Source organism: Mauremys mutica, chromosome 4 (genome assembly GCF_020497125.1).
Source record: "Mauremys mutica isolate MM-2020 ecotype Southern chromosome 4, ASM2049712v1, whole genome shotgun sequence".
Classification (NCBI taxonomy): domain Eukaryota; kingdom Metazoa; phylum Chordata; order Testudines; family Geoemydidae; genus Mauremys; species Mauremys mutica.
The window spans coordinates 91,280,196-91,303,918 of NC_059075.1; the positions used below are offsets into that span (position 1 = coordinate 91,280,196).

Genomic DNA, 23,723 nt, shown 5'->3' on the forward strand with positions numbered 1-23,723 from the left:
GGTAACAGCTATTTTAAACCCCATCATTTTGTATGTATAGTTGTGATTATGTTTTCCAATCTGAAATTATCAATATTCGTTGCCCAGTCACCCAGTTTTGTGAGATCCCTTTGTAACTCTTTGCAGTCTGCTTTGGACTTACAAATTAACCAAAATAGTTATCATCTGCAAACTTTGCCACCTCACTGTTTACCCTTTTTTCCAGATCATTTATGAATATGTTGAATAGCACTTGTCCCAGTACAAATCCCTGGAAGGACCCTGCTATTTACCTCTTTCCAAAGTGAAAACTAACCATTTATTTCTACGCTTTGCTTCCTGTCTTCAAACCAGTTATTAATCCATGAGAGGACCTTCTCATTTATCCCATGACTGCTTACTTTGCTTAAGAGCTTTTGATGAGGGACCTAGTGAAAGGCTTTCTGAAAGTCCAAGTACACTGTATCCAGTGGATCAGCCTTATCCATATATTTGACCCACTCAACGAATCCTATGAAATTGGTGAGGCATGATTTCCCATTACAAAAGCTGTGTTGACTCTTCCCCAACACATCGTGTTCATCTGTGAGTCTGATAATTCTGTTCTTTACTATAGTTTCAAATAGTTTGCCTGATACTGAAGTTAGTCTCACCAGCCTGTAATTGCCAGGATCACCTCTCAAGCGTTTTTTAAAATATTGGTATTAGATTAGCTATCCTCCAGTTATCTGGTACAGAGGCTGATTTAAGTGATGAGTTACATATCACAGTTAGTAGTTCTGCAGCTTCATATTTGAGTTCCTACGGATTAATTACTTTTTAACTTATCAGTTTATTCCAAAATCTCAATTTGCACCTCATTCTGGGACAGTTTCTCAGATTTGTCACCTAAAAATAATGTCTCTGGTGTGTGAATCTCCATCACATTCTCTGCGGTGAAGACTCATGCCATGTCTACACTAGCACTTATGTTGGCAAAACTTTTGTTGCTCGGGGTGTATAAAGACACCCCTCAAGCAACTAAGTTTTGACGGTATAAGTGCTCATGTGCAAAGCACTACGTCAGCAAGACAGCATCTTCTGCCAACATAGCTTCCGCTGTTCGTTGAGCTGCTTTTATTATGTCGATGGGAGAGCACTCTCCCCTCAGCATAATGTGGCTAAACGAGCGAACTTACAGCAGCACAGCTGTGTACAGTACAGCTGTGCTGCTATAAGATTGTAAGTATAGACATGGCCTGATGCAAATAATTCATTTAACTTCTCCGCAATAGCCTTGTTTTGCTTGATTGGTCATTTAGCACCTCAGTCATCCAGTGGCCTCATTGTTTGACCGGTTTTCTGCTTCTGACATTTAAAAAATATTTTTACTTCATTTTTGTGTCTTTTGCTAGTTGCTCTTCAAATTCTTTTTTGGCCTGTCAAATTATGCTTCACTTTTGCCAGACTTGATGCTCCTTTTTATTTCTCAGTAAGATTTATCTTCCAGTTTTTTAAAGGATGCCTTTTTTTCCCTCTAACTGCCACGTTTACTCTGTTTAGCCATGGTGGCATTTTTTTGGTCCTCTTACTGTGGGTTTTTTTTTATTTGGGGTGTACATTTAATTTGAGTCTCTATTATGGTGGTTTTTTTAAAAGTTTCCATGCAGCTTTCAGGCATTTCACTCTTGTGAATGTTCCTTTTAATTTCCATTTAACTAGCTTCCTCATTTTTGTGTAGTTCCCCTTTTTGAAGTTAAATGCTACTGTGGTGGGGTTTTTTGGTATTTTCCCCACACAAGGATGTTGAATTTAATTACATTATAGTCGCTATTACCAAGCAGTTCCATTATATTCACCTCTTGAATCAGATCCTGTGTACTCCCCCAACGGCACAACCTACTCTGTCATTCCTATATATTTTGTCCTCTGGTATTACTGTGTCGCATTGATTTATCATTGTTCTACCAACTTTCTGCCATGCCTATTAAATCAATATCCTCATTTAATACTTGGCACTCAAGTTACTCAACATTTAGACTTCTCACATTTGTATATAAGCACTTTTATAAAATGTGTCAATAGTTGTCTGCCTTCAAGTGATGTAATTGAATGGGACTCTTTTTCCTTTGGCTTGTTCTCTTCAGCTCCTAACTGAACTTTTCCAACTACTATCCTCTCCTCTTTACTAGGATATAGAGAATCTCTGTTAATAGATCCTCCCCTAAGCGATATCTCTGTCAGAACAGCATGCTCCTCTGTACCTGTCAGTTTTCCCCTAGCCCTTAGTTTTAAAAAAATCCTCGGCAACCTTTTTAATTTTACATGCCAGCAATCTGGTTCCATTTTGGTTTAGGTGGAGTGCATCCTTCATAGGCTTCTTCTTTCCCAAAAGGTTCCCCAGTTTCTAATAAACCTAAAACCCTCTTCCCTACACCATCTTATCCATGCATTGAGACTCTGCAGTTCTGCCTGTTTACTTGGGCCTACATATGGAACTGGAAGCATTTTGGAGAATGCTACCCTGGAGGTCCTGGACTTTAATCTCTTTCCTAGCAGCCTAAATTTGGCCTCCAGGACCTCTCTCCTACCTTTCCCTATGTCACTGGTACCTACATGTACCACAACCACCAGCTCGTCCCCAGCACTGCACATACATCTGTCTAGAGGTCTCAAGAGATACACAACCTTCACACCTGGCAGACAACTTACCATGCTACTCTCCCGATCATCACAAACCAGGGCCAGCGCTTCCATTAGGCGACCCTAGGCAGTCGCCTAGGGTGCCAGGATTAGCTGGGGTGGCATTTTGTGCGCTCCCTACGGGGTGCACGGGAGCTTCCAGTTCCGCTCCCGTTGCACTGCCGAAGAAGGACCTTCTGTCGACATGCCGCGGAAAACAGCGGCAGGCAATTGAGCAGCTCAATGACTGCCGCTGTCGCCTGCGGCATTTCGGCAGAGGGTCATTCTTTGGCAGCGCAATGGGAGCGGAACCGGAAGCTCCCGTGGGGAGCGCACAAAATGCTGCCCCCCGAATTCTGCCTAGGGCGCCAGAAACCCTGGCGCCACTCCTGTCACAAACCCAACTAGCTGTATTTCTAAAATCAAATCCCCCATTGCTATTGCCTTCTTTTCCTAATAACTTGGTTCCCCTCTCCCAGAGGGGCACCCTTAGTGCAAAAGGATACTATGACATCATCTGGAAGGAGGGTCCCAACTATGGAACTGTTTCCTTCCAATCCAGTTTGATGTTCTCCTTCCCCGAGACTTTCTTCTTCCTCAATAGCACAAAAGCTGTCAGGGTGGGACTGCTCTACTGTGTCCTGGACAGTTTTGTCGGTGTACCTCTCTGTCTCACTTAGCTTGTACAGTTCAGGCACTCTGGCCTTACGAGGCAGGTAATCATACATACTGCATTCAGTGCAATAAACTGGGTATCCACCACTGCTGACTTCTGCTGCATTCATTTTACTCTTGCTGGTTTTTGTTTGTTTGGCAGGGGGTGTTTGTTGGCATACATTTAGAGACTGTGAGGTATATCTGGCTCTCTTGTTCCCTCTCTAAACTCACTCACCTATTCGCTAGCTCCTTTCATCGCTTAGGAGCTGGCTTTTTAAAACTCTGTTCTCCTGGAGTAGCCCCACCCACTGGTTAAGGGCTCCTAACAAGGCTTTGATCCCTGATCCCTTAAAGAACCTCTTAGCACTAGGCTCAGCGCATTTTCCCCCACCAAACAGACCACGCTATATAAATTTCAGTCAGGCACATGGCAAGCAGCAAACATACAACAAACAAACAGATGACACTCACCCCAAGGGTTATGTAGTCACTCCTCCTTCAACTGGAGAACTCCCTCTCAAAACTCCATTCTATGTTGCTCTTGTTTCCTGGCTTCTCTGGGGATAAAAAAAACAACTATAAACTCTCATGCTTCTGACCTTGTTTTTCATTTTAATATGTTTACTTAGAGTGACTTTGAAAACAAATTGTTGACCTGAAGCTCTTTTGCCAACTAAAAATACTTTTAAAGATTGAATTTCTAGAGATTTATGTTTTATATACATTTTTCCATGTCTGTTTGCTGTTCTTGAATGTGCATGCACACACATTTAGGGTGTGAGAACTGGTAAACAGAAATGAGCTGTTTTGGCACAACAGACAAATACTGATGTGTTTATGTATATTTAAATATAGAGAGAGAGGGATGCCATTTCTTATTACAGTAGCTGGTATGTGTCATTGATGCTTGTGAAATGTCATATAAATTTTATAAAAAGCCATGACAACTTGATGAGTAGCATATAGTTCTATCATGCATAAGAAAGAGTCACATTTTGATCTTTTGCTTTCCTGTTGACCCAAAAAGAAGCATTGGGTGAGGGAGCAGTTGAGGAGTCCTTTGAGCTATTGCAACCTCAATTAGTTGATATTGATGGAAAACTGAGTTGTGAAGAAGGCCCGGATCTTGTCTTCAGGTGGAGATTGCTGCTGGGATATGGACCCAGTGTATGTCAGGATGGTCCTAAAATGCCATGGCTGTGCCTTTTCTAGTCTGAGAAATCAAAAATACAATCTCTCACGGAGTCATACATTTAATGCTTTGGATTCATCTCCCTTAGCTTGTGCTTCTGGGTTCCTCACTGACTCTTTGTAGTTATAGGAGGGCTAGTCCTTGAGAGGCAGACATGAAGAGGTATTCAAAGAGCATTTGTACAGTGTTGGAATAAACATGGATGGGAAAGGTGGGAGACACACACACAACTTGCATTTTGTGACTAACCAAAAAACCCTCTATTTCCACAGAGGAAGATAAATACGGTATTTACTCCAACTTGTTGTTCAAGTATTTCCTCGCAGAGGGAATAGTCTGTGGACATAATTTGTTTGTTGCTTCTGCTAAAGAGGATCCTGCTGACATTTTAAAGGTAAAAAAATTGCTAGATTATAGTTTATTAATCCAGATATTTTTACAAACCTGTTTACAAAGTAAAGTTAATCCCTTGATTAATTTAATAAGGTTCTAAAATATATATTCTACATTATACACACTGATTTTCTTAATCAAGAGAATACATTATTTACAATTTCATCTATCTGTTATAAATAGTAGTTAAGCTAATTTCAAGGTAGTTTGAAAAACAGTTTGTGTCTCTCATAATTATATAGCTGCTGTTTCCTGTGTTTATATCTAGGATAATTTAAATGAAATACTATCGAGACACCTTGAAATATATAGATTTTTGACCGATATATTAAAAAAAGAAGCTTAGAGCTCTCTTTGTAATATACCGTATTTATCGGCGTATAACACGCACTTTTTCCCCCTGAAAATAGGGGGCAAATGATGTGTGCGTGTTATACGCCGATATAACCTTAACAGGGCCGGCTCTAGGATTTCTGCCCCAGGCAGAAAAGAAAAGCGCCGCCCCCCCCCAGCGGCGCGGAGCGGCGCCCTAGCCCCTGCCCCACTCCCGAGCAGCGCGGCCCTAGCCCCCCCCCCCCAGCGGCCCGAGCCCCCGCCCTCTCCCCCCCCCCCAGCGGCGGGGCCTGAGCCCCGAGCCCCGGCCTGCGCGAGCCCCCACCTCCCGAGCGGCGCGGCCCGGCCCTAGCCCCCTCCCGAGCGGCCCGGCCCGAGCTGCCTTAGCCCCCGCGCCCCTCCAGAGCGGCCCGAGACCCCGTCCTCCCTCCCTCCCCCGAGCGGCCCTGGCCCTAGCCCCCGCCCCCCTCCCGAGCGGCCCGGCCAGAGCCGCCTTAGCCCCCGCGCCCCTCCAGAGCGGCCCGAGACCCCGTCCCCGTCCCCCCCCCCCCCGAGCGGCCCTAACCCGCGGAGCACCGCCCTAGCCCCCGCCCCCCTCCCGAGCGGCGTATTTACATACTTACATATTTTATGTGTCAGTTGATTATATTATTCTAGCATATGATGACTGTTTTGCATTGTAAGTTACACCCACGTATGAAAAATATTGGACATAGGGTGTTTAAAAAATAAATACATTAGAGATGCTTACTACCGTTGTGTGGGCTGCACTAATGACTAATTTCAACAATAGGGTGACAGATGTTATAGGTTGTATCAACAACACTTATGGCATAAACACTAGTCAGCCAGGTATAACATACTATACAAAGCTTGTGTATATTTTCAAGTTTGCCAGAAATTATTAAAAGAAAGAGGAGAGCTGCATTTCTAAGTGCGTGCAGATGTGAATTTTGGCTAACATAGCTGTTTGTAACATTCATCTGTGGTATTTTCTTGGCAAAGAAAATGAGTATTCAGAAAGCATGACCCTAACAGACCAGTAGACATGCTAACAATACTCTAAGGAAGCAACCTTGGAACACTGAACCTAACTCATAAAACAGTTATATCTTTGATACATATAAAAATACATACAGTGTGGAGCTGAAGTGGTTTTTTTCCCTGCATTTGAAATTTAAGTTTTTTTCCTGAAATTTCCCCCTTAAAATGAAGGTGCGTGTTATACGCCTGTGCGTGTTATACGCCGATAAATACGGTAACTATTTTGTAATGATTAGTCATTTTTAGTATGATATGTAAACAAAAAAGGTAAAGGGACATTGGCAATCTTTAAATTTAATTTTTCTAAAATATGTTCCAATTACAATGATAACACCTAAGATTGCTATAACTGAGAAAATTTGGCAAAGTAGTAATCAAACTGGGGAAGAAGAAATATGGGTTGTTGTGACAACAGCTTGTAGGCACAATTTTGCCACTACTTTTAAATGCTGAGTTTCTCCCTTGCTAAAAAGATCCTTGTAGACCTCAATAAAAGTGCAAAAAATCTTGATAAGTGCTACACTTTTGCGTCTGCTATGTGTATCTTTTTGGAAGTGTATTATCTACATATGTGCACTTCAATGACTATTTAGGGATTGATCCTGAAATGTCCTACGCACTCTGTCTTTGGTTCCACAAATCACATCTCACTGATGTTAGTGGGGGCCTAGTGCTCTGTACATAGTAGGATAGAGCCCTTAATGGTCAGACTACATTACTTACATGAAGTCAGCCTGGGAGTGGCACTAGCAACCACTCGCTGCCTGGGAAGCAGAGTGTGGGGCACAACTTGGGGATACATATACTCAGTAGGAACCTATTCAGGCATTGCATTCAAATTCCCTCTGCTCTGTGGCCCAGAATGTACTTGGGTTGCTAACGCTCAGGAAACTTAAGACTTTTCTCAAAAACTGGCTTAGCTTTTGGAATAAAGGGCTTTCAGATAGTTTGGTGTAGAGGTCCTCTCCTATGGAACCTCTGAACTGCTCAGGACTGGAACTCACCAAAAAGTCAAACTTTGGAGGACAGTATATCTGGCCTTTATTGCTGGGGGTGAAAGTTGGTAAACTGAGTCACAAATCCACCTAATTTAGACTTAATCATTTTTTGTCTTTATTTGTACAATTTCAGACAGAATTATTGTCACTTATAATGTCTGAACATATATTTTATAATAGACAAGATAGAATTGGCAAATGGGCCCAAGTTACTACATTCTGGGGCATTGTGAAGTTTTTTCCATCTTCCAGGATAGTTGTTGCCTTCTCTGATCCCAGGGTCTGGTCTTTCTGTCCCATTATTGAGTTTCTGGTGTAGTGTTTCTCCAGTTTGGGCCCATGTTCACTTAGGTCTTTTTATAGATGTCTGTGTTACAGATTAATCTTTATCCAAGTGGCTTTTAGCACATCAGCCCTTTGGATTTTAGGTAACCTGTACACTATGCATGCGCAAGCTTCAGTTACCCAACTTCTGTATTTTTCCTGCTGCATTTGCAGTTTCTGGGTCATGTATATTTGTATTTGTGACACCCTATCCTGAGTTTTCCTGGAGGAAGGATGTTTTTATATATCATTATATATTTTATTTATCATATGTTTATCATGATATGTTCTACTAACATGTATTGAAAGAAGTGATCTTTGTTCAGTCACAAAACATTTTAAGCAGAGTAGCTATTCTATGTAAAAGAAGAATTGACAAACCACACTTATGTCGGCCAAAGGTTTGGCCTAAGTGTTGCATCAATTGTGCTCATTCACTGTACATAATTACAAATCATTAAAGATATAGCTATCAAAGCTCTTAATCTTACCATTAACAATTCTTCATTTTATATTTCAGTGTTATAAGTCAGTATATGTTATTCTGTGCTACCCTTGATTTATTAGAAAGGGCCTGGAGGTTTGTGGAAAACATGATTTTTTAATGTCAACATTTATCTTCTTTAAATGGGTTTTTCATTCAAAGTCCAGTTTTGTTTGTGAATCATACAAAGAAACATCATTAGAAATTTTCCCGTGAATGCATTTTGAGCGGTGCCTCAATTTTAGGGTCTTGAAATTTAGGTTCTTTTAATGGTATCCCAACATTCATGTAACTAAGAATTTTGGTTCACTGAGCTTTGGGGAGTGTGGGCATTGCAGTCAGTGGAAAGACAAAGATTGTATTTTTCTTAAACCATGAGTTATATAAACTGTTAGTTTTCTTTAGGTAAAATTCTGGCAATGAGTGCAGCATGCTATAGTTTAACTAATATTTCAATAAACTATTGCATCTTAAAAACCTGTCACTGGCAGCTAATCCAGAAAATGATTGACCAAAACAAGGACATTGACGGTTTGTACATAAAGTGCAATGTTAAATGCTATAATTGCCCTGCATTAATTTTATGATGTATGATTGGGTGTTTCTGGAACCTGTAACCAAGACAAATATTGCTGGTACTAGAAAGGGGAAAAGACAATCTTATAGACCATAATTATCTTAAAACTGTGTATAACTAAAAGACAAGTAGAAGAAAAAAAGCCCCATCAGCTGCCTAAGATATGTTATATTACCACCCAGCAATTTATCCATCATCCTTTCAAAACATATTCATGCCTATTGTAGTCAAAGCTCCTTCAGGAAGTCAGCATTAAGATGTAACACTAAAAAATTACACCCCTGTAGAAAATCCTATAGAACAATATACATGATGTTTTTAACAGGATATTTTAAACATTTCAGAGCATTTCTGTTCAGTCAGTATACTTATCTAAAAGACAAATCTCCACCATAAGTAAGAATGTACAAAGTGTTAGGAGTTTGTGTTAGAAGATTTATTATGGTATACTTCACTTCCATTATGTAAGAAATCATAAAATAAAAGACTGAGCCAAACCTTTGTTGAACTTGATTAGAGTGGGAATGTGAAATTGCCATTTTACATTTTAATATGTTTAATAAAATTTGTTGCTGAAAAATGAGTAAAGTTAGGCTTGAAATTAAAATAAAGGTTTTTATATGTAACCCTGACAAAAAAAGAAATATACAATAAAATGTTTTATTTGGTTTCTTAGACCTATTCTCTTCTTTTCACTGTGAGTGCCACATTATAAAAATCCAGTCAGTTTATTACTCCAGTCTGTATAGCGTGTGTGCATGGCAGGAGGACAGACTTTAAAAGGAAACCACTGTTCAAAATATATGTCAATGGGTGGAGCCAACTTGGGGGTTATAGATTCAAGCCAGCAGGATCAGCTGCTGAGGCCGTTTCAGCAAAATACTTCATCACATAGTGGGGAAAGAGAAAGATGAGACCCAGCTGTGGGCTACCCCTTCCCCACAATGACCTTCAAACCCAGAACTGTGCAGGGGAGATAACCCTTTCCTACCGCTCATGATAGAGATATTAGGATCCCATATTTGCCCCCTCGCCATATGGACAAAAGAAAGAAACTACATGGTAAAGCCAACCAGAGACACTACTGCAGAAGTATTTTCAGCAGCAGGCATATTTGGACACACATGATGTCATCCAGCTATGTTTTCTACAGTTCTGCTATCATTGTTCTTCTCATGTGCCAACTGGGTGCATGCTCCAGCCCCTTCCCACCATCTCCTCACAGTCACTTCTCTTCAGCCTAGATTCACTTGTCCTTAATGCTTCTATCCATCCTTCCTTCCTTCCTTTCTTTTCCTTCCCTTCCCCTCTTACCTCCCTCTCCTTTCCTTTTAGCTTATTCCTCCCTGTCTTCCCCCCACCATCCTTTCCCTAAATACATTTAATGTGTATAATAAAGTGCAAAAAACAAAATGCACCAAAAATTAAATAAAACAAACCCCTCTCTGTATAAAAATAGCCCAAACAATGTCAGTTCCTTATTGATTAAATCATACTCTTTTGAAAAACTCATAAAGCTTGTAATTTGGTAATCTCTGAATAATAGCATAGGTGAAAATCCATTTGCTTTAGTACTTTTTCAATTGAAGCAATAGGACAATCGCTAAAAAAGGAGAATAAAATTTGGTATAAAATTAAATTAAGAATTAACTTTTACAAAACTGTATCAGATATACTTAAAGTTGTTTATATCTTACACACTTATCTAGTGCCTGCATCTGTCAGATTTTTTTCTGCCATACATTTTCTAGCCCATGTCACTTTGTTCTAAATGTCCGAAGTCATGTGGTCTTCATTGCATTCCTTTTTAGAATTATTCTATAATCTAGTAGCTCTCACTGTTATAAAGCTTTTCCTAATATTTGCTCTACTTTTTCTTTAATGTTGTTCCTTTATACTAGTAAAATCCACTGGTACAACTCCATAGTAAGTAATTACTCTTTTCTTTTTTACGTATTTGTAGATTTATACATCACATCTTAGTCATTGCCAAACTATGTGAATTTAACTCTTTTTTAAAAATTCCCTTAATTTTTTTTTGTTCTTAGAACGTTTTCTGGTTTGTTAATTTCTATCATTGAGATGCTAGAATTTAATGCTGTATTTGGATTGTGGTCTCATGGAGAAGGAATATAATCTCGGAGTTTTGTGGTTTGATGTCTTTACATACAGAGCACAAAATTTCATCTGCCTTTTGCTGTCTTGTCATACTTCACATTTGTCTGATTTGCTGTCTTCCCTCAGCTAGACACCCCTCCACCTCAACTTAAAACATTTCCAGTTACTGTTTGCAGTCCTTGACTTTTAATCTATTTGACACTGTATTTGAGCTAATTGATGTTTATTTTGTAAGTCTGATTTTGTATCACTGTATCAAATGCAGCACTAAAATCCAGATACTGCATTTGTTGAAGTCCTTTCAGCTACTTGTATTGCTATTTTATATTTTTAAAAAAAAAAACAAAAACAAAAACCCTCATAGTTTGTTCCCAGTTTTTTGCTTATGATTAGGTTAGTCTTTTGGTGTTGAATGACTTTGTTTCTTTACATATTTATTCTGTTGTTTTACTGTGAATTGGGGCTAGGTTTGAGTCACCAGGGTCTCTGATTTCCTTTTTTGAAATCTGTTGTCACATTTGCTTTTCTACAATTCTCTGTCACTCCCTGGTTTTCTGTTAACCTTTTCCTTTTTTTTTTCCTCCTCACCTAAAACGCCCAAAGATGCATGATTTGTATATGTTTACGTTTTTTCACCACTGGAGATACCCACATGATCGTGTTTTTTTTCTGCTCTGCCAGTTGTATCCTTAAGAAGATGCTCTGGTTCAGGATGCTTCTTTCTATTCTTGCTTTCTTTGTCTTCTCTGCCACCAAAGGACTTGTATCACTGTGCTGTTCCATTTTCACCCAGATTACTTCATCTCTTCACTTAAGAAGTTCCACTCCACTCCAATCTTGCTCTTTCTCTTACACATTTCGTTATCAGAACATGTCTTTAAATGTAAAGAGAATTCATGGAAGAGCCTCAAGAATGGAGAAGCACTGATCCTAAAAAGAAATTAAAAGAAAGGAGTATTAAGGTATTAACAAGGAAGTAAAATTATTTCAGATAGTCTAAAAATACCTATAAAATTGTGCCTAAACAGATTAAGAAAGCTTTAGATTGAATGACAATACAAATAAATAAAATGAATTAAAGTGGTGAATAAAAGATTAGACTGTAAAGAAGAGTCGCTGTATGGAAGTGGTGAAAGGCCTCTCATTTTAGCTATTTAAAATTAGACTGGAGAAAGCACTAAGGCCAACATTATCAAAAGTGCCTAATGATTTTAGGTATCCAATGTGAGATCCTTCAAAGGAGTCTAATTTTAAGAGGGACGGAGTCCAGCACTTTCTGAAAATCAGGATCCTTACTTTTGAAAATCTTGGCCTGAGGCTATGCTACAAAGTGCCATCTACACTGAAAGGGAGGAGGACTGGATGGCATAAGGGATTTTTTCCAATATCTAATTATTATAATTATGAAACTCAATTAACTCCTGGATCCCACCTCACATTTCCCCCTAACACTAAATAAGTTTACAGGTCTTTTAATTTTGTGTAATTTATCTTGATGGGAATTTTACCTATAAAATAAAAACACTGTTCTCCCTTTGTATGCAACAGTATACAGTAATATTTTAATGGCTATCTGGTTAGGAAATTAGTGATTATCAACTCAAATTACATTTCTATACCCCTTTTGTAAATGATTAGAAACCAGCATGAGGACACTTATGTGTGAAATTATTTTAGCAGTCAATATCAGGGGTTTTTAGACATAAAATAAGAGGAAATAGAACACACCACCATAAGATGTTATCAGTATTCAAATAGCTGAAGAGAAAAATAATCCAGATTAACTGGAGAATCCCAAGGCAATGTAAATCTGTTGTAATTGACTCTATGAAACCAGTCCCTAATCCAGTGCTCCCTTCCCCCCACTCCCTTGAATTGCCCTTTGGAGGCCACTGCAGTCAACTGAATTAGGACAGCCCTACATCTGCTCAAGTGAGGCTGGGGACTGAAGTGACTCCTAGCAGCCCCAGGGAACAAGGAACTAAAAGGTGGTCTTAAAGCAACCTTTGCCCCCTCTCCCAGATTTGCTGGTTCAGCAACACACACAAATAACAAAGGTATCTATTTTCATATCTCCATTGCCTGGTCGTTTCAAAAATATCTAATCTGCTTTGGGTTCACTACATTTCTCGTTCCTCCTATCCACCAGTTTGGATGAGAATCTCTTAAGAGTACCTACAGAGCTCATGTACTTGAGAGCATCTTTACATCTATGCTGCAGCCACGGGCATGATTTGTGGATCATGTAGGCCTACCCACACTCTTTGTTATAGTTAGCTAAAAATAGAAGTGAGGGTGATGTGGAGGGGGGCGGGTGTCGTGTCCTCACTTCTGTTTTTTTGCAAGCTGGCTAGAGCACAAGCTAACATAGGTATGTCTTCAAAAGCTGCAAATTACACCCACAGTTACTATGTGGAAGTACTGTTTATCTTCCTTAATTGAAGCAAAGTAAGTGTTTTATCCAGGCTAGGAAATGAACACTGAAGATCTAGTGGGCAAAAATCTGAAAACTCTTTATTACGTGGGCTTGGTGTTCATTTAACAAAAAGAGTGCTCTTAAGCTGAGATTGGAGATTTCATAGATAGGGTTTGTCTTCATGTGGAAATTTATTGGGATAACTGTACCACTATGATTATACCAGAATAACTCCCCATATGGATAGTCTTATTCCAGAATGAGTGCCTTTTAGTTTATACTTTGAAAGTGACATATGCTAAATCAGAAAAAAAAACATTAAGTGTCCACACAAGGAGTTACATAGATAAAACTATGGCATTATAACTATACCAGTAAATTTCCTCTTGTAGACAAGCCAGTAGATAAAGCTTTTCATCCAAAGGAGGAGTGACAAATCTGGAAAGAGTAATCTGACTGATGCCTAAGACGTCCAAATTAACCTTTTGAGATGCAGATGTCCTAATTTAATACAGTGGTCTGCAATATTTGCTACTGCAGAGGAATTCTTTGTGAACATAAGGATACATGTTTACTTCAGAAGATGGCATTTTTAGTTATTTGGTGCACATCAAAGAAGACATAGAAACAGGGAAGAAATAGTAGAGGAAGCAATAGTGGATGGGAACCTGGGAGGCAGTGACCATGAGATGGTCGAGTTCAGGATCCTGACACAAGGAAGAAAGGAGAGCAGTAGAACAGAGACCCTGGACTTCAGAAAAGCAGACTTCAACTCCCTCAGGGAACTGATGGGCAAGGTCCCCTGGGAGAATAACATGACGGGGAAAGGAGTCGAGGAAAGCTGGCTGTATTTTAAAGAATCCTTATTGAGGTTGCAGGAACAAACCATCCCGATGTGTAGGAAGAAAAGTAAATATGGCAGGCGACCAGCTTGGCTTAACAGTGAAATCCTTGCTCGTCTTAAACACAAAAAAACAGCTTACAAGAAGTGGAAGATTGGACAAATAACCAGGGAGGAGTATAAAAGTATTGCTCAGGCATGCAGGAGTGAAATTAGGAAGGCCAAATCACACTTGGAGTTGCAGCTAGCCGGAGATGTTAGGAGTAACAAGAAGGGTTTCTTCAGGTATGTTAGCAACAAGAAGAAAGTCAAGGAAAGTGTGGGCCCCTTGCTGAATGAGGGAGGGAACCTAGTGACAGAGGATGTGGAGAAAGCTAGTGTACTCAATGCTTTTTTTGCCTCTGTCTTCACAGACAAGGTCAGCTCCCAGACAGCTGCACTCTGCAGCACGGTATGGGGAGGAGGTGACCAGCTCTCTGTGGAGAAAGAAGTAGTTCGGGACTATTTAGAAAAGCTGGACGAACACAAGTCCATGGGGCCGGATGCACTGCATCCGAGGGTACTAGAGCCATTGGCCATTATCTTTGAAAAATCATGGTGATCGGGGGAGGTCCCGGATGACTGGAAGAAAGCTAATGTAGTGCCCATCTTTAAAAAAGGGAAGAAGAAAGATCCAGGGAACTACAGGCCAGTCAGTCTCACCTCAGTCCCTGGAAAAATCATGGAACAGGTCCTCAAGGAATCAATTCTGAACCACTTAAAGGAGGGGAAAGTGATCAGGAACAGTCAGCATGGATTCACCAAGGGCAAGTCATGCCTGACTAACCTAATTGCCTTCTATGATGAGATAACCAGCTCTGTGGATGAGGGGAAAGCAGTGGATATGCTATTTCTTGACTTTAGCAAAGCTTTTGATACAGTCTCCCACAGTATTCTTGCCAGCAAGTTAAAGAAGTCTGGGCTGGATGAATGGACGGTAAGGTGGATAGAAAACTGGCTAGATGGTCGGGCTCAACGGGTAGTGATCAATGGTTCCATGTCTAGTTGGCAGCCGGTATCAAGTGGAGTGCCCCAAGGGTCGGTGCTGGGGCCGGTTTTGTTCAATATCTTCATTAACGATCTGGAGGATGGTGTGGACTGCACCGTTAGCAAGTTTGCAGATGACACTAAACTGGGAGAAGTGGTTGATACGCTGGAGGGTAGATCTAGGATACAGAGGGACCTAGACAAATTAGAGGATTGGGCCAAAAGAAATCTGGTGAGGTTCAACAAGGACAAGTGCAGAGTCCTGCACTTAGGACGGAAGAATCCCATGCACTGCTACAGACTAGGGACCGAATGGCTGGGCAGCAGTTCTGCAGAAAAGGACCTAGGGGTTACGGTGGACGAAAAGCTGAATATGAGTCAACAGTGTGCCCTTGTTGCCAAGAAGGCTAATGGCATTTTGGGTTGTATAAGTAGGGGCATTTCCAGCAGATCGAGGGATGTGATCATTCCCCTCTATTCAGCACTGGTGAGGCCTCATTTGGAGTACTGTGTCCAGTTTTGGGCCCCACACTACAAGAAGGATGTGGATAAATTGGAGAGAGTCCAGCGGAGGGCAACAAAAATGATTAGGGGGCTGGAGCACATGACTTATGAGGAGAGGCTGAGGGAACTGAGATTGTTTAGCCTGCAGAAGAGAAGAATGCGGGGGGATTTGATAGCTACCTGAAAGGGGGTTCCAAAGAGGCTGGATCTAGACTGTTCTCAGTGGTAGAAGATGACAGAACAAGGAGTAATGGTCTCAAGTTGCGGAGGGGGAGGTTTAGATTGGACATTAGGAAAAACTTTTTCACTAGTAGGGTGGTGAAGAACTGGAATGGGTTACCTAGGGAGGTGGTGGAATCTCCTTCCTTAGAGGTTTTTAAGGTCAGGCTTGACAAAGCCTTGGCTGGGATGATTTAGTTGGGTTTGGTCCTGCTTTGAGCAGGGGGTTGGACTAGATGACCTCCTGAGGTCCCTTCCAACCCTGAGATTCTATGATTCTATGATAGAATCATTGGAAAATGTGTACAAGCAGGTTTGCATTCTAATTATCACACTTTTGATGACTGTACTTTTCAAATTGCATGAGTTTATCAAAGTGAACTAGCTGATACATCTCCAAAGTTCCTGCTTAATATCAGTTTATAGGAAAGGTTCTGCCATCTCTTTTGATTATGCCAGTTCGTCTTCCCTAACTAAACTTCCACATTCACATCTTTAAAGAGTATTACTTCTGAAACTTTCCTGACTTAAACTGTGCATCTCAGCCAAGTACACAAGGTTTCACTGGCATAACAGTACTACATAAAACTATGACAATATGCTGCTGAAGAAGTGAAGATGAAGGTCCCAAATGCTGTTTGGGCCTGAGTGCCAATAGTGAGCAATTATATTTATCACATATATAGAAATCTAATTCCAGGTTCTACTATTAGAAGGTGAAGCTTGTATTCTCCTTCATTTTCTTATTGAAGTCTTCTTCCACCTTCTGTTTCTCTTTCTGAAGAAAAGATAGCCACTTAGTAGTGTCATCAGAAATGAAGAAGAATTAAATATTTAATTTTAGATTTAATTTTCAGCTTTCTACAACTTTGAGAAGCTGGCATTAGCGTGTGCCTCCAAATTTAAAAGCTAATTGTGTGTGATATTATTTCTTTGTTAGAGCTCTTCCTTGTTTTCTTTTTTGTGTATATTTGGTGAAAGAATGTCTATATCAAGTCTTCCTACAATTATAATTCAAGATAAAACTTGAAACAGGGAAGGTATGAGTGTGAAAGAGCATGTTTATAATGGGGAAAAGGTTCTTTGTTTCTCTCAGAGAAAATAGCGTTGAGGCCATTTTTAAACAAGGATCATGCAGGAAGAGTTCAGAGTTGATTCAGTCTCTAATCGTGAAAAGATTTGCAGGAACCTAAGAGAACAAATCTTTAAATCTAAACTCCAGGTTCTTCTTCGGGTGCTTGCTCATATCGATCCCAATTAGATGTGCGCACGCCGCGGGCACGATTGTTGGAAGATTTTTACCCTAGCAACACTCAGTGGGTTGGCTGGAGTGGTGCCCTTATGGTGCCGGATATATGTCCCTGCCGACCCAGCGCCCCCTCAGTTCCTTCTTACCGCCCATGACGGTCGTTGGAACTGTGGAGCTTAGCATAGCTGATATCCACTTCCCTAGCTCTTTACTCGTTTTTCTCTAGTTAGTTTTGTAGTATAGTTGTAGTTAATAGTAAATTGCGTAGATAGTGTATATAGTTGTTGGAGGAAAGGGGGTTTCTCCCCTCCCTCCTTCCTGGTACCCGTGCTTATGCCTGGGTCTCCAGGTTTCAAGCCCTGCTCTGCCTGTCTTAAGCCGATGCCTACGGGAGACCCCCCATGACTCATGCCTGAAGTGCCTGGGGCAATCCCATCAAATAGATAAGTGCCACATCTGTAAGGCATTCAAGCTGCGGACAAAAAAGGAGTGGGGCTTTCGTTTGAGGCAGCTCCTCATGGAAGCAGCACTTAGCCCGGTGCCCTCGGGCCCGAGCAGAGACCCAGCGCCGTCGGCCCGAAGCACACCTCCGGCACCGGAAAGACCCGGCACTGGACGTCTCTGGCACAGTGACCGGCCCAGCGCTAAGAAGCAGCACAAGCAACCTGCTGCTTCTGCCCAGTTGCAGGCACCGCCTGTGCCCCCCTTGGAGCAACGTCCTGTACTGGACCACCCTGCGAAGGCTCCAACTTCAGCACCGTCGATTCCGGCGCCGCAAACGCTGTTGAGTCCGGTGCATATGAGCTTCCCCAGTGCGCACCATGGTCAAGCTTGGTCTGCCGTCTACCCCGGAGACCTTCTCTACGGCCTCCGACTTAATTGCCCTCACTGAGTCGGGCTGCCGCAGCCTCCGGCACTGCGGTGCAGTCTGTCCCATTGATAGGGAAGCCCGCTATCATGCATCCCCCATCGCAGACTGGGATGTCTCTGCACTGCTCCAGATCGCGTTCCTGCTCTAGACGCTGGTCTGGTGCACAGCACTGCTCGCAGTCCCGTCACCGATCATCATCCCACCACCGTTCCACGTCGAGAAGATCTCTTTCCCGGTACAGTCGGTACCGGTCAAGCTCCCAGCACCAATCATGGCACCGACCTCCACGGAGTAGGTCCTGGCGCCGTTCCACCTGCAGGTCTTCCTCGATGTCCAGATCTCCCTCTCGGTGCTGCTATGATCGTCGGTCACGGTACCAATCCAGGTCTTGGCGCCAATCTTCGTCCTTACGATGCGGTCCATCGATGTGGGATAGTGCAACACAGCATAACCATTCAGCCCCACCTTGGCCTTCCCGCCCTAACTCGAGGTCATCACAGGTGGAGAGTGGCTACCCCGCCCATGACCAGGACGTGGAAGGAGACAGTCAATGGCAGGACGAGGGACAGAATCCTGCTCAGGGACCACTGCAGTGGTCCTTCTGGACCCCTTGGGCATACCACCAGGCCCAAGGCGTCCCCTCCAGGGCTTCTTGTTCAGCTCATTCTGAAACCCGAGTCCCGGCGGCCACGGTTAGCCCCCACCACCCCACTCCCCCCGGGAATGCGGAGTCTGCTGCCCTGCAACCAATTCAGGCACATGCTCCTAGTATGGAGAACCTGGGACAGCCGGACCTGCCCCAGCAAGACTTACCCAAGGAACCATTAGTCCCGGGGCTGTCCTCTTCGTCACCTGATGAGGCAGTTGCAGGCACGACCTCCTCTGGGCCACCACCTATAGACCTCCATGCACACCAAGACTTGCTGCATAGGGTGGCACAAAACATGAACCTCCAGGTAGAGGAGTTGGTGGAGCTAGAGGATCCAGTGGTGGACATCTTGTCTGCTGATGCCCCCACACGCATAGTCTTGCTGTTCATCCGGACTATCCAGGCTAATGCTAATATGATCTATCAGTCGCCGGCGTCTATGTCTCCCACTGCCAAGTGGGTTGAGAGGAAATACTTAGTAGAAGAATACTTGTACATTCACCTCCAACCGTGCTCCTGGGTTGTACAGTCCATCAATGAAACGGAAAGGCATGGTCAACAAACGCCCGCCCCTAAATCCAAGGATGCTAGGCGCCTGGATTTATTCGTCCGCAAGGTATACTCCATTGGCGGTCTACAACTTCAGGTGGCTAACCAGCAGGCTCTCTTGAGCCGTTATAATTACAACACCTGGAACTCCATGGGGAAGTTCAAGGAACTAGTTCCTCAGGAGTCCAAGGAGGTGTTCAGGGCCTTGCTAGAGGAGGACAAGAAAGTAGCCAGGACCACCTTGCAGGCTTTGATAGATGTGGCAGACTCAGTGACAAGGACTCTAGTCTCCGGCGTAGCCATGCGCTGCATCTCGTGGCTGCAGGTGTCCGGTCTTCTGCCAGAGCTGCAGCAAATGATTCAGGACCTGCCCTTCGATGGCCAGGGGTTATCTCGGACAAGACTGACTCTAGACTTCAGAGTCTAAAGGATAACCGGGCCATCATGCGCTCACTGGGCATGCATACCCCTGTGACGCAGCGTAGACCCTTCCAGCCCCAACTGCAACCACCTACCCTACCCTACCCTACCCTAACTCTCAGCCCAGACAGGACTTCTCCAGAATCAGGGTCCCCCAAAACCATCGGTGGGGCCCAAGCAAAACTTTTGAAGTTGCGCCCAAGGGCGGAGCACCAGTCTCCTCACAGGATCCTTTCTCCAACTGCCTCTCCAATTTCCTCACTGCATGGTCCTGCATAACAGCAGACCGCTGGGTCCTACGCACGATGGAAAGCGGATACCGTCTGCAATTTGTTTCGTTTCCCCCTTCCCACCCTTCCTCCCCATCCCTCTTCAGGGACCCTTCTCACGAGCAACCCCTTCTGCAGGAGGTACAGTCACTCCTGGCTCTTGGAGCAATAGAAGAGGTTCCAAGAGAACTAAGGGGCAGAGGGTTTTACTCCCGTTACTTCCTAATTCTCAAGGCAAAGGGGGGGCTACGGCCCACGGCCCATTCTGGACCTGCGCGGACTCGACAAATTCATGGTAAAGTTGAAGTTCTGTATGGTTTCCCTGGGGACCATTATTCCTTTCCTGGAGACTGGTACGCTGCCCTTGACATGAAGGAAGCGTACTTCCACATAGCGATTTACCCGCTACACAGGCGTTTCCTCCACTTTGTGGTCAACCAACAGCACTTCCAATTTATTGTGCTTCCCTTCGGCCTGTCCACAGCACCAAGGGTCTTTACAAAGTGCATGGCCGCGTAGCTGTCTCCCTCCATCAACATCGGATCCAAGTGTTTCCGTACCACGACAGCTGGCTCATTCAGGGTCGCTCCGAGCTCCAGGTATAATCTCATGTTCAGTTCACCATGAGGCTTTTCGGACAGCCAGGTCTGCTGCTTAATGCTGAAAAGTCCACTTTGCAGCCGACCCAAAGAATAGACTTCATCAGAGCAGTCCTGCATTCAAATCTCTCCCATGCGTGCCTCCCACAAACCCGCTTCCAGGCCATGGCGGCTATTATCCTCAGCCTCCAGAACTTCCCGACCTCCACACTTCACACGTGTCTCGGTCTTCTGGGCCACATGGCGTCGTGCACCTTCGTGACCAAACATGCCCGACTATGCCTCCGTCCACTCCAGGCCTGGCTCGCATCTGTCTACCATCCAGGCCGGCACGATTTGGACACAGTGCTCACAGTACTGCCGGAGGTCTTATCCTCCCTGGCTTTGTGGCTGAACCCCAACTTAGTATGTGGGGGAGTGCCATTCCATGCACCACAGCCCTCCCTGGTCCTGACCACGGACGCATCATCTCTGGGCTGGGGCGCTCACCTTACGAACCTTCGTACACAGGGCCTTTGGTCCTCTCTCGAGAGAACCCTGCACATCAATGTACGGGAACTGAGCACGTTCACCTGGCATGTCAGGCTTTCTGCGAGTACCTGCAGGGCCGTTGTGTCTCAGTCCTCACAGACAACACAACGGCCATGTTTTATATCAACAAGCAAGGGGGAGCGCGATTGTCCCCCCTCTGTCGGGAGGCCATCAAATTCTGGGAATTCTGTATAGCCCACTTGATCCACCTAGTTGCGTTGTTTCTCCCAGGAGTCTAGAGCACCTTGGCAGATCGCCTCAGCAGATCCTTCCTAGCTCGCGAGTGGTCGATTCGCCTGGACGTTATCCGTTCTGTTTTCCGGAAGTGGGGATTTCCCCACGTCGACCTCCTCGCCTCTTGCGAGGTGTTCTGCTCTCTCCAGGGACACTCCCCGGGCTCCCTGTTGAACGCCTTCCTGATACCATGGAAGGACCATCTGTTTTACGCCTTTCCTCCATTCCCATTAATCCACAAGGTCCTTCTCAAATTGCAAAGGGGCAAGGCCCGCTTAATACTAATTGCCCCGGCGTGGCCCAGGCAGCATTGGTATACCACACTCCTCGACCTGTCGGTGACCACGCCAATTCCTCTCCTTGAAACAGCAGGGCCTAGCAGTTTCATCCATCAGAGTGCACCTAGCAGTAATTTCGGTCTTCCACCCAGGCGAAAATGGGCACTCGGTCTTCTCCAATCCTATGGTCAGCAGGTTTCTCAAGGGATTGGAATGTCTGTACCCACACATTCGGCATCTGGCCCCTACGTGGGACCTCAACCTGATCCTTTCCAGACTCATGGGTGCCCCATTCGAGCCAATGGCCACTTGTGCTCACTCCTGTACCTTTCCTGGAAAACAGCTTTCCTTGTCGCTATCACCTTGGCGAGATGCATGTTGGAGCTTGGAGCCCTCACGTCGGACCCACTGTATACCGTATACGGTGTTTCATAAGGACAAGGTACAGCTGTGACCACACTCCGCCTTCCTTCCTAAGGTGGTGTCTGCCTTCCATGTCAACCAAGACATCTTCCTTCTGATCTTCTATCCGAAGCCGCACGCTTCTCGTCGGGAACAACAGCTGCGCTCCCTAGATGTTCGCAGGGCCCTGGCCTTTTACATCAAGCGAACAAGACCTTCAGAAAGATGTCCCAGCAGTTTGTGGTGGTGGCAAACCGGATGAAGGGTCTCCCAGTCTCCACGCAGAGAGTCCTGGATTACATCATGTATCCGAGCGTGCTATGACTTGGCTGGAGCCTCAGCTATGCACTTTACTGCCCACTCAACTCGGGCTCAGGCTTCATCCTCTGCCTTCCTGGCTCATGTGCCCATACAGGAGATCTGTAGGGCAGCAACTTGGTCATCAGTTCATACCTTCGCCTCCCACTATGCGATAATGCAGCAGTCCAGGGGTGATGCTGCATTTGGTTCAGCGATGTCTCACTCCAACCCCACCGCCTAGGTAAGGCTTGGGAGTCACCTAATTGGAATTGATATGAGCAAGCACTCGAAGAAGAAAATACAGTTTCCTTTGTAACTGTTGTTCTTCGAGATGTGGTTGCTCATATCCATTCCAAACCCGCCCTCCTTCCCCTCTGTCAGAGTAGCCGGCAAGAAGGAACTGAGGGGGCATTGGGTTAGCAGGGGCATATATCTGGCGCCATAAGGGCGCCACTCCAGGGAGAGCCTTGGCCAACCCACTGAGTGTTGCTAGGGTAAAAATCTTCTGACAATCGTGCACGCGGCGCACGCACACCTAATTGTAATGGATATGAGCAACACATCTCGAAGAACAACAGTTACAAAGGTAACCATCTTTTTCCTGACTGCTGTTCATTGCTTGCTTGCTTAGTGGGTTTTCTTTTCTGTAGATCTTTTGTTTTTGATTTAGAATATAAAAATCTATAATGTCATATCTGAGAATATTCAATCACTTATATAATTGCTGGGCGCATAATATTACACATGATTACCAAACATACACTAAAAAATAAACTAAAAGACCAAATTATAGAAACAACAGAGCATTTAGGTCAGCATTTTGTTTCCGTCTTACATGTAGAAGCATTACCAAGTTGTATTTTAAAATCAAACTTTTCAGAATTGTCATGTTCAATTGATGCAATATAATTCCTGCTACTCATTTACCTCAAAATGTCTCTGTGGGTAAGTTTTTCAAAAATCTGTTTAGATCAACATTGTTCATCTTGCAGCAGTTTTACCAAATAGCATGTGCACTAATTTCAGATGATTTAAATCTAATCCAGGGGTTCTCAAACTTCATTGCACTGCGACCCCCTTCTGACAACAAAATTACTCGAGGACCGAAGCCTGAGCCTTCCTGAGCCCTGTCGCCCTGGAAGGAGGGGCCAAAGCCCAAGGACTTCAGCCCGAGGCAGGGGGCCTGTATCCTGAGCCCTGCTGCCCAGGGCTGAAGCCCTTGGACTTCAGCCTCAGCCCCAGGCGCTGGGGCTAGGGCTTCAGCTTCGGGCCCCAGGAAGTCTAAGCCAGCCCTGGTGACCCCATTAAAACGGTGTTGTGACCCACTTCGGGGTCCCGACCCACAGTTTGAGAACTGCTGGTCTAATAACTTTCTTTACAGCAAAGTCATCATAGTGATGATCACAATGGTCCTTGGAGTCTGTGATTCAGTTCTTGTCTAGTTTTAAAGAAAAATAAGTGGATTAACCAAAGGTAATGCTAATCAGGCCAGCAATACTATTCAAGCAGAGGGGCAATATTTATTTGGAATAAGGAGAAGTCAAACAAATGGCAAACAGGAACAGTCAGTGAGGAAAATCCTACATGCAATGATCAAAATAGTGAA

General features: G+C 43.9%; 1 protein-coding gene across 6 annotated transcripts in view; it reads left to right on the forward strand.

Moving 5' to 3' along the window:
* ELP4 (elongator acetyltransferase complex subunit 4) overlaps nt 1-23,723 on the forward strand; it is a 293,928-nt gene that overhangs the window by 23,788 nt on the left and 246,417 nt on the right. For all 6 annotated transcript variants that reach the window (XM_045016036.1, XM_045016038.1, XM_045016037.1 and 3 more), the window contains exon 3: nt 4,762-4,883. In XM_045016036.1, coding sequence (XP_044871971.1) covers nt 4,762-4,883 — 122 coding nt within the window. The remainder of the gene's footprint in view (nt 1-4,761; nt 4,884-23,723) is intronic.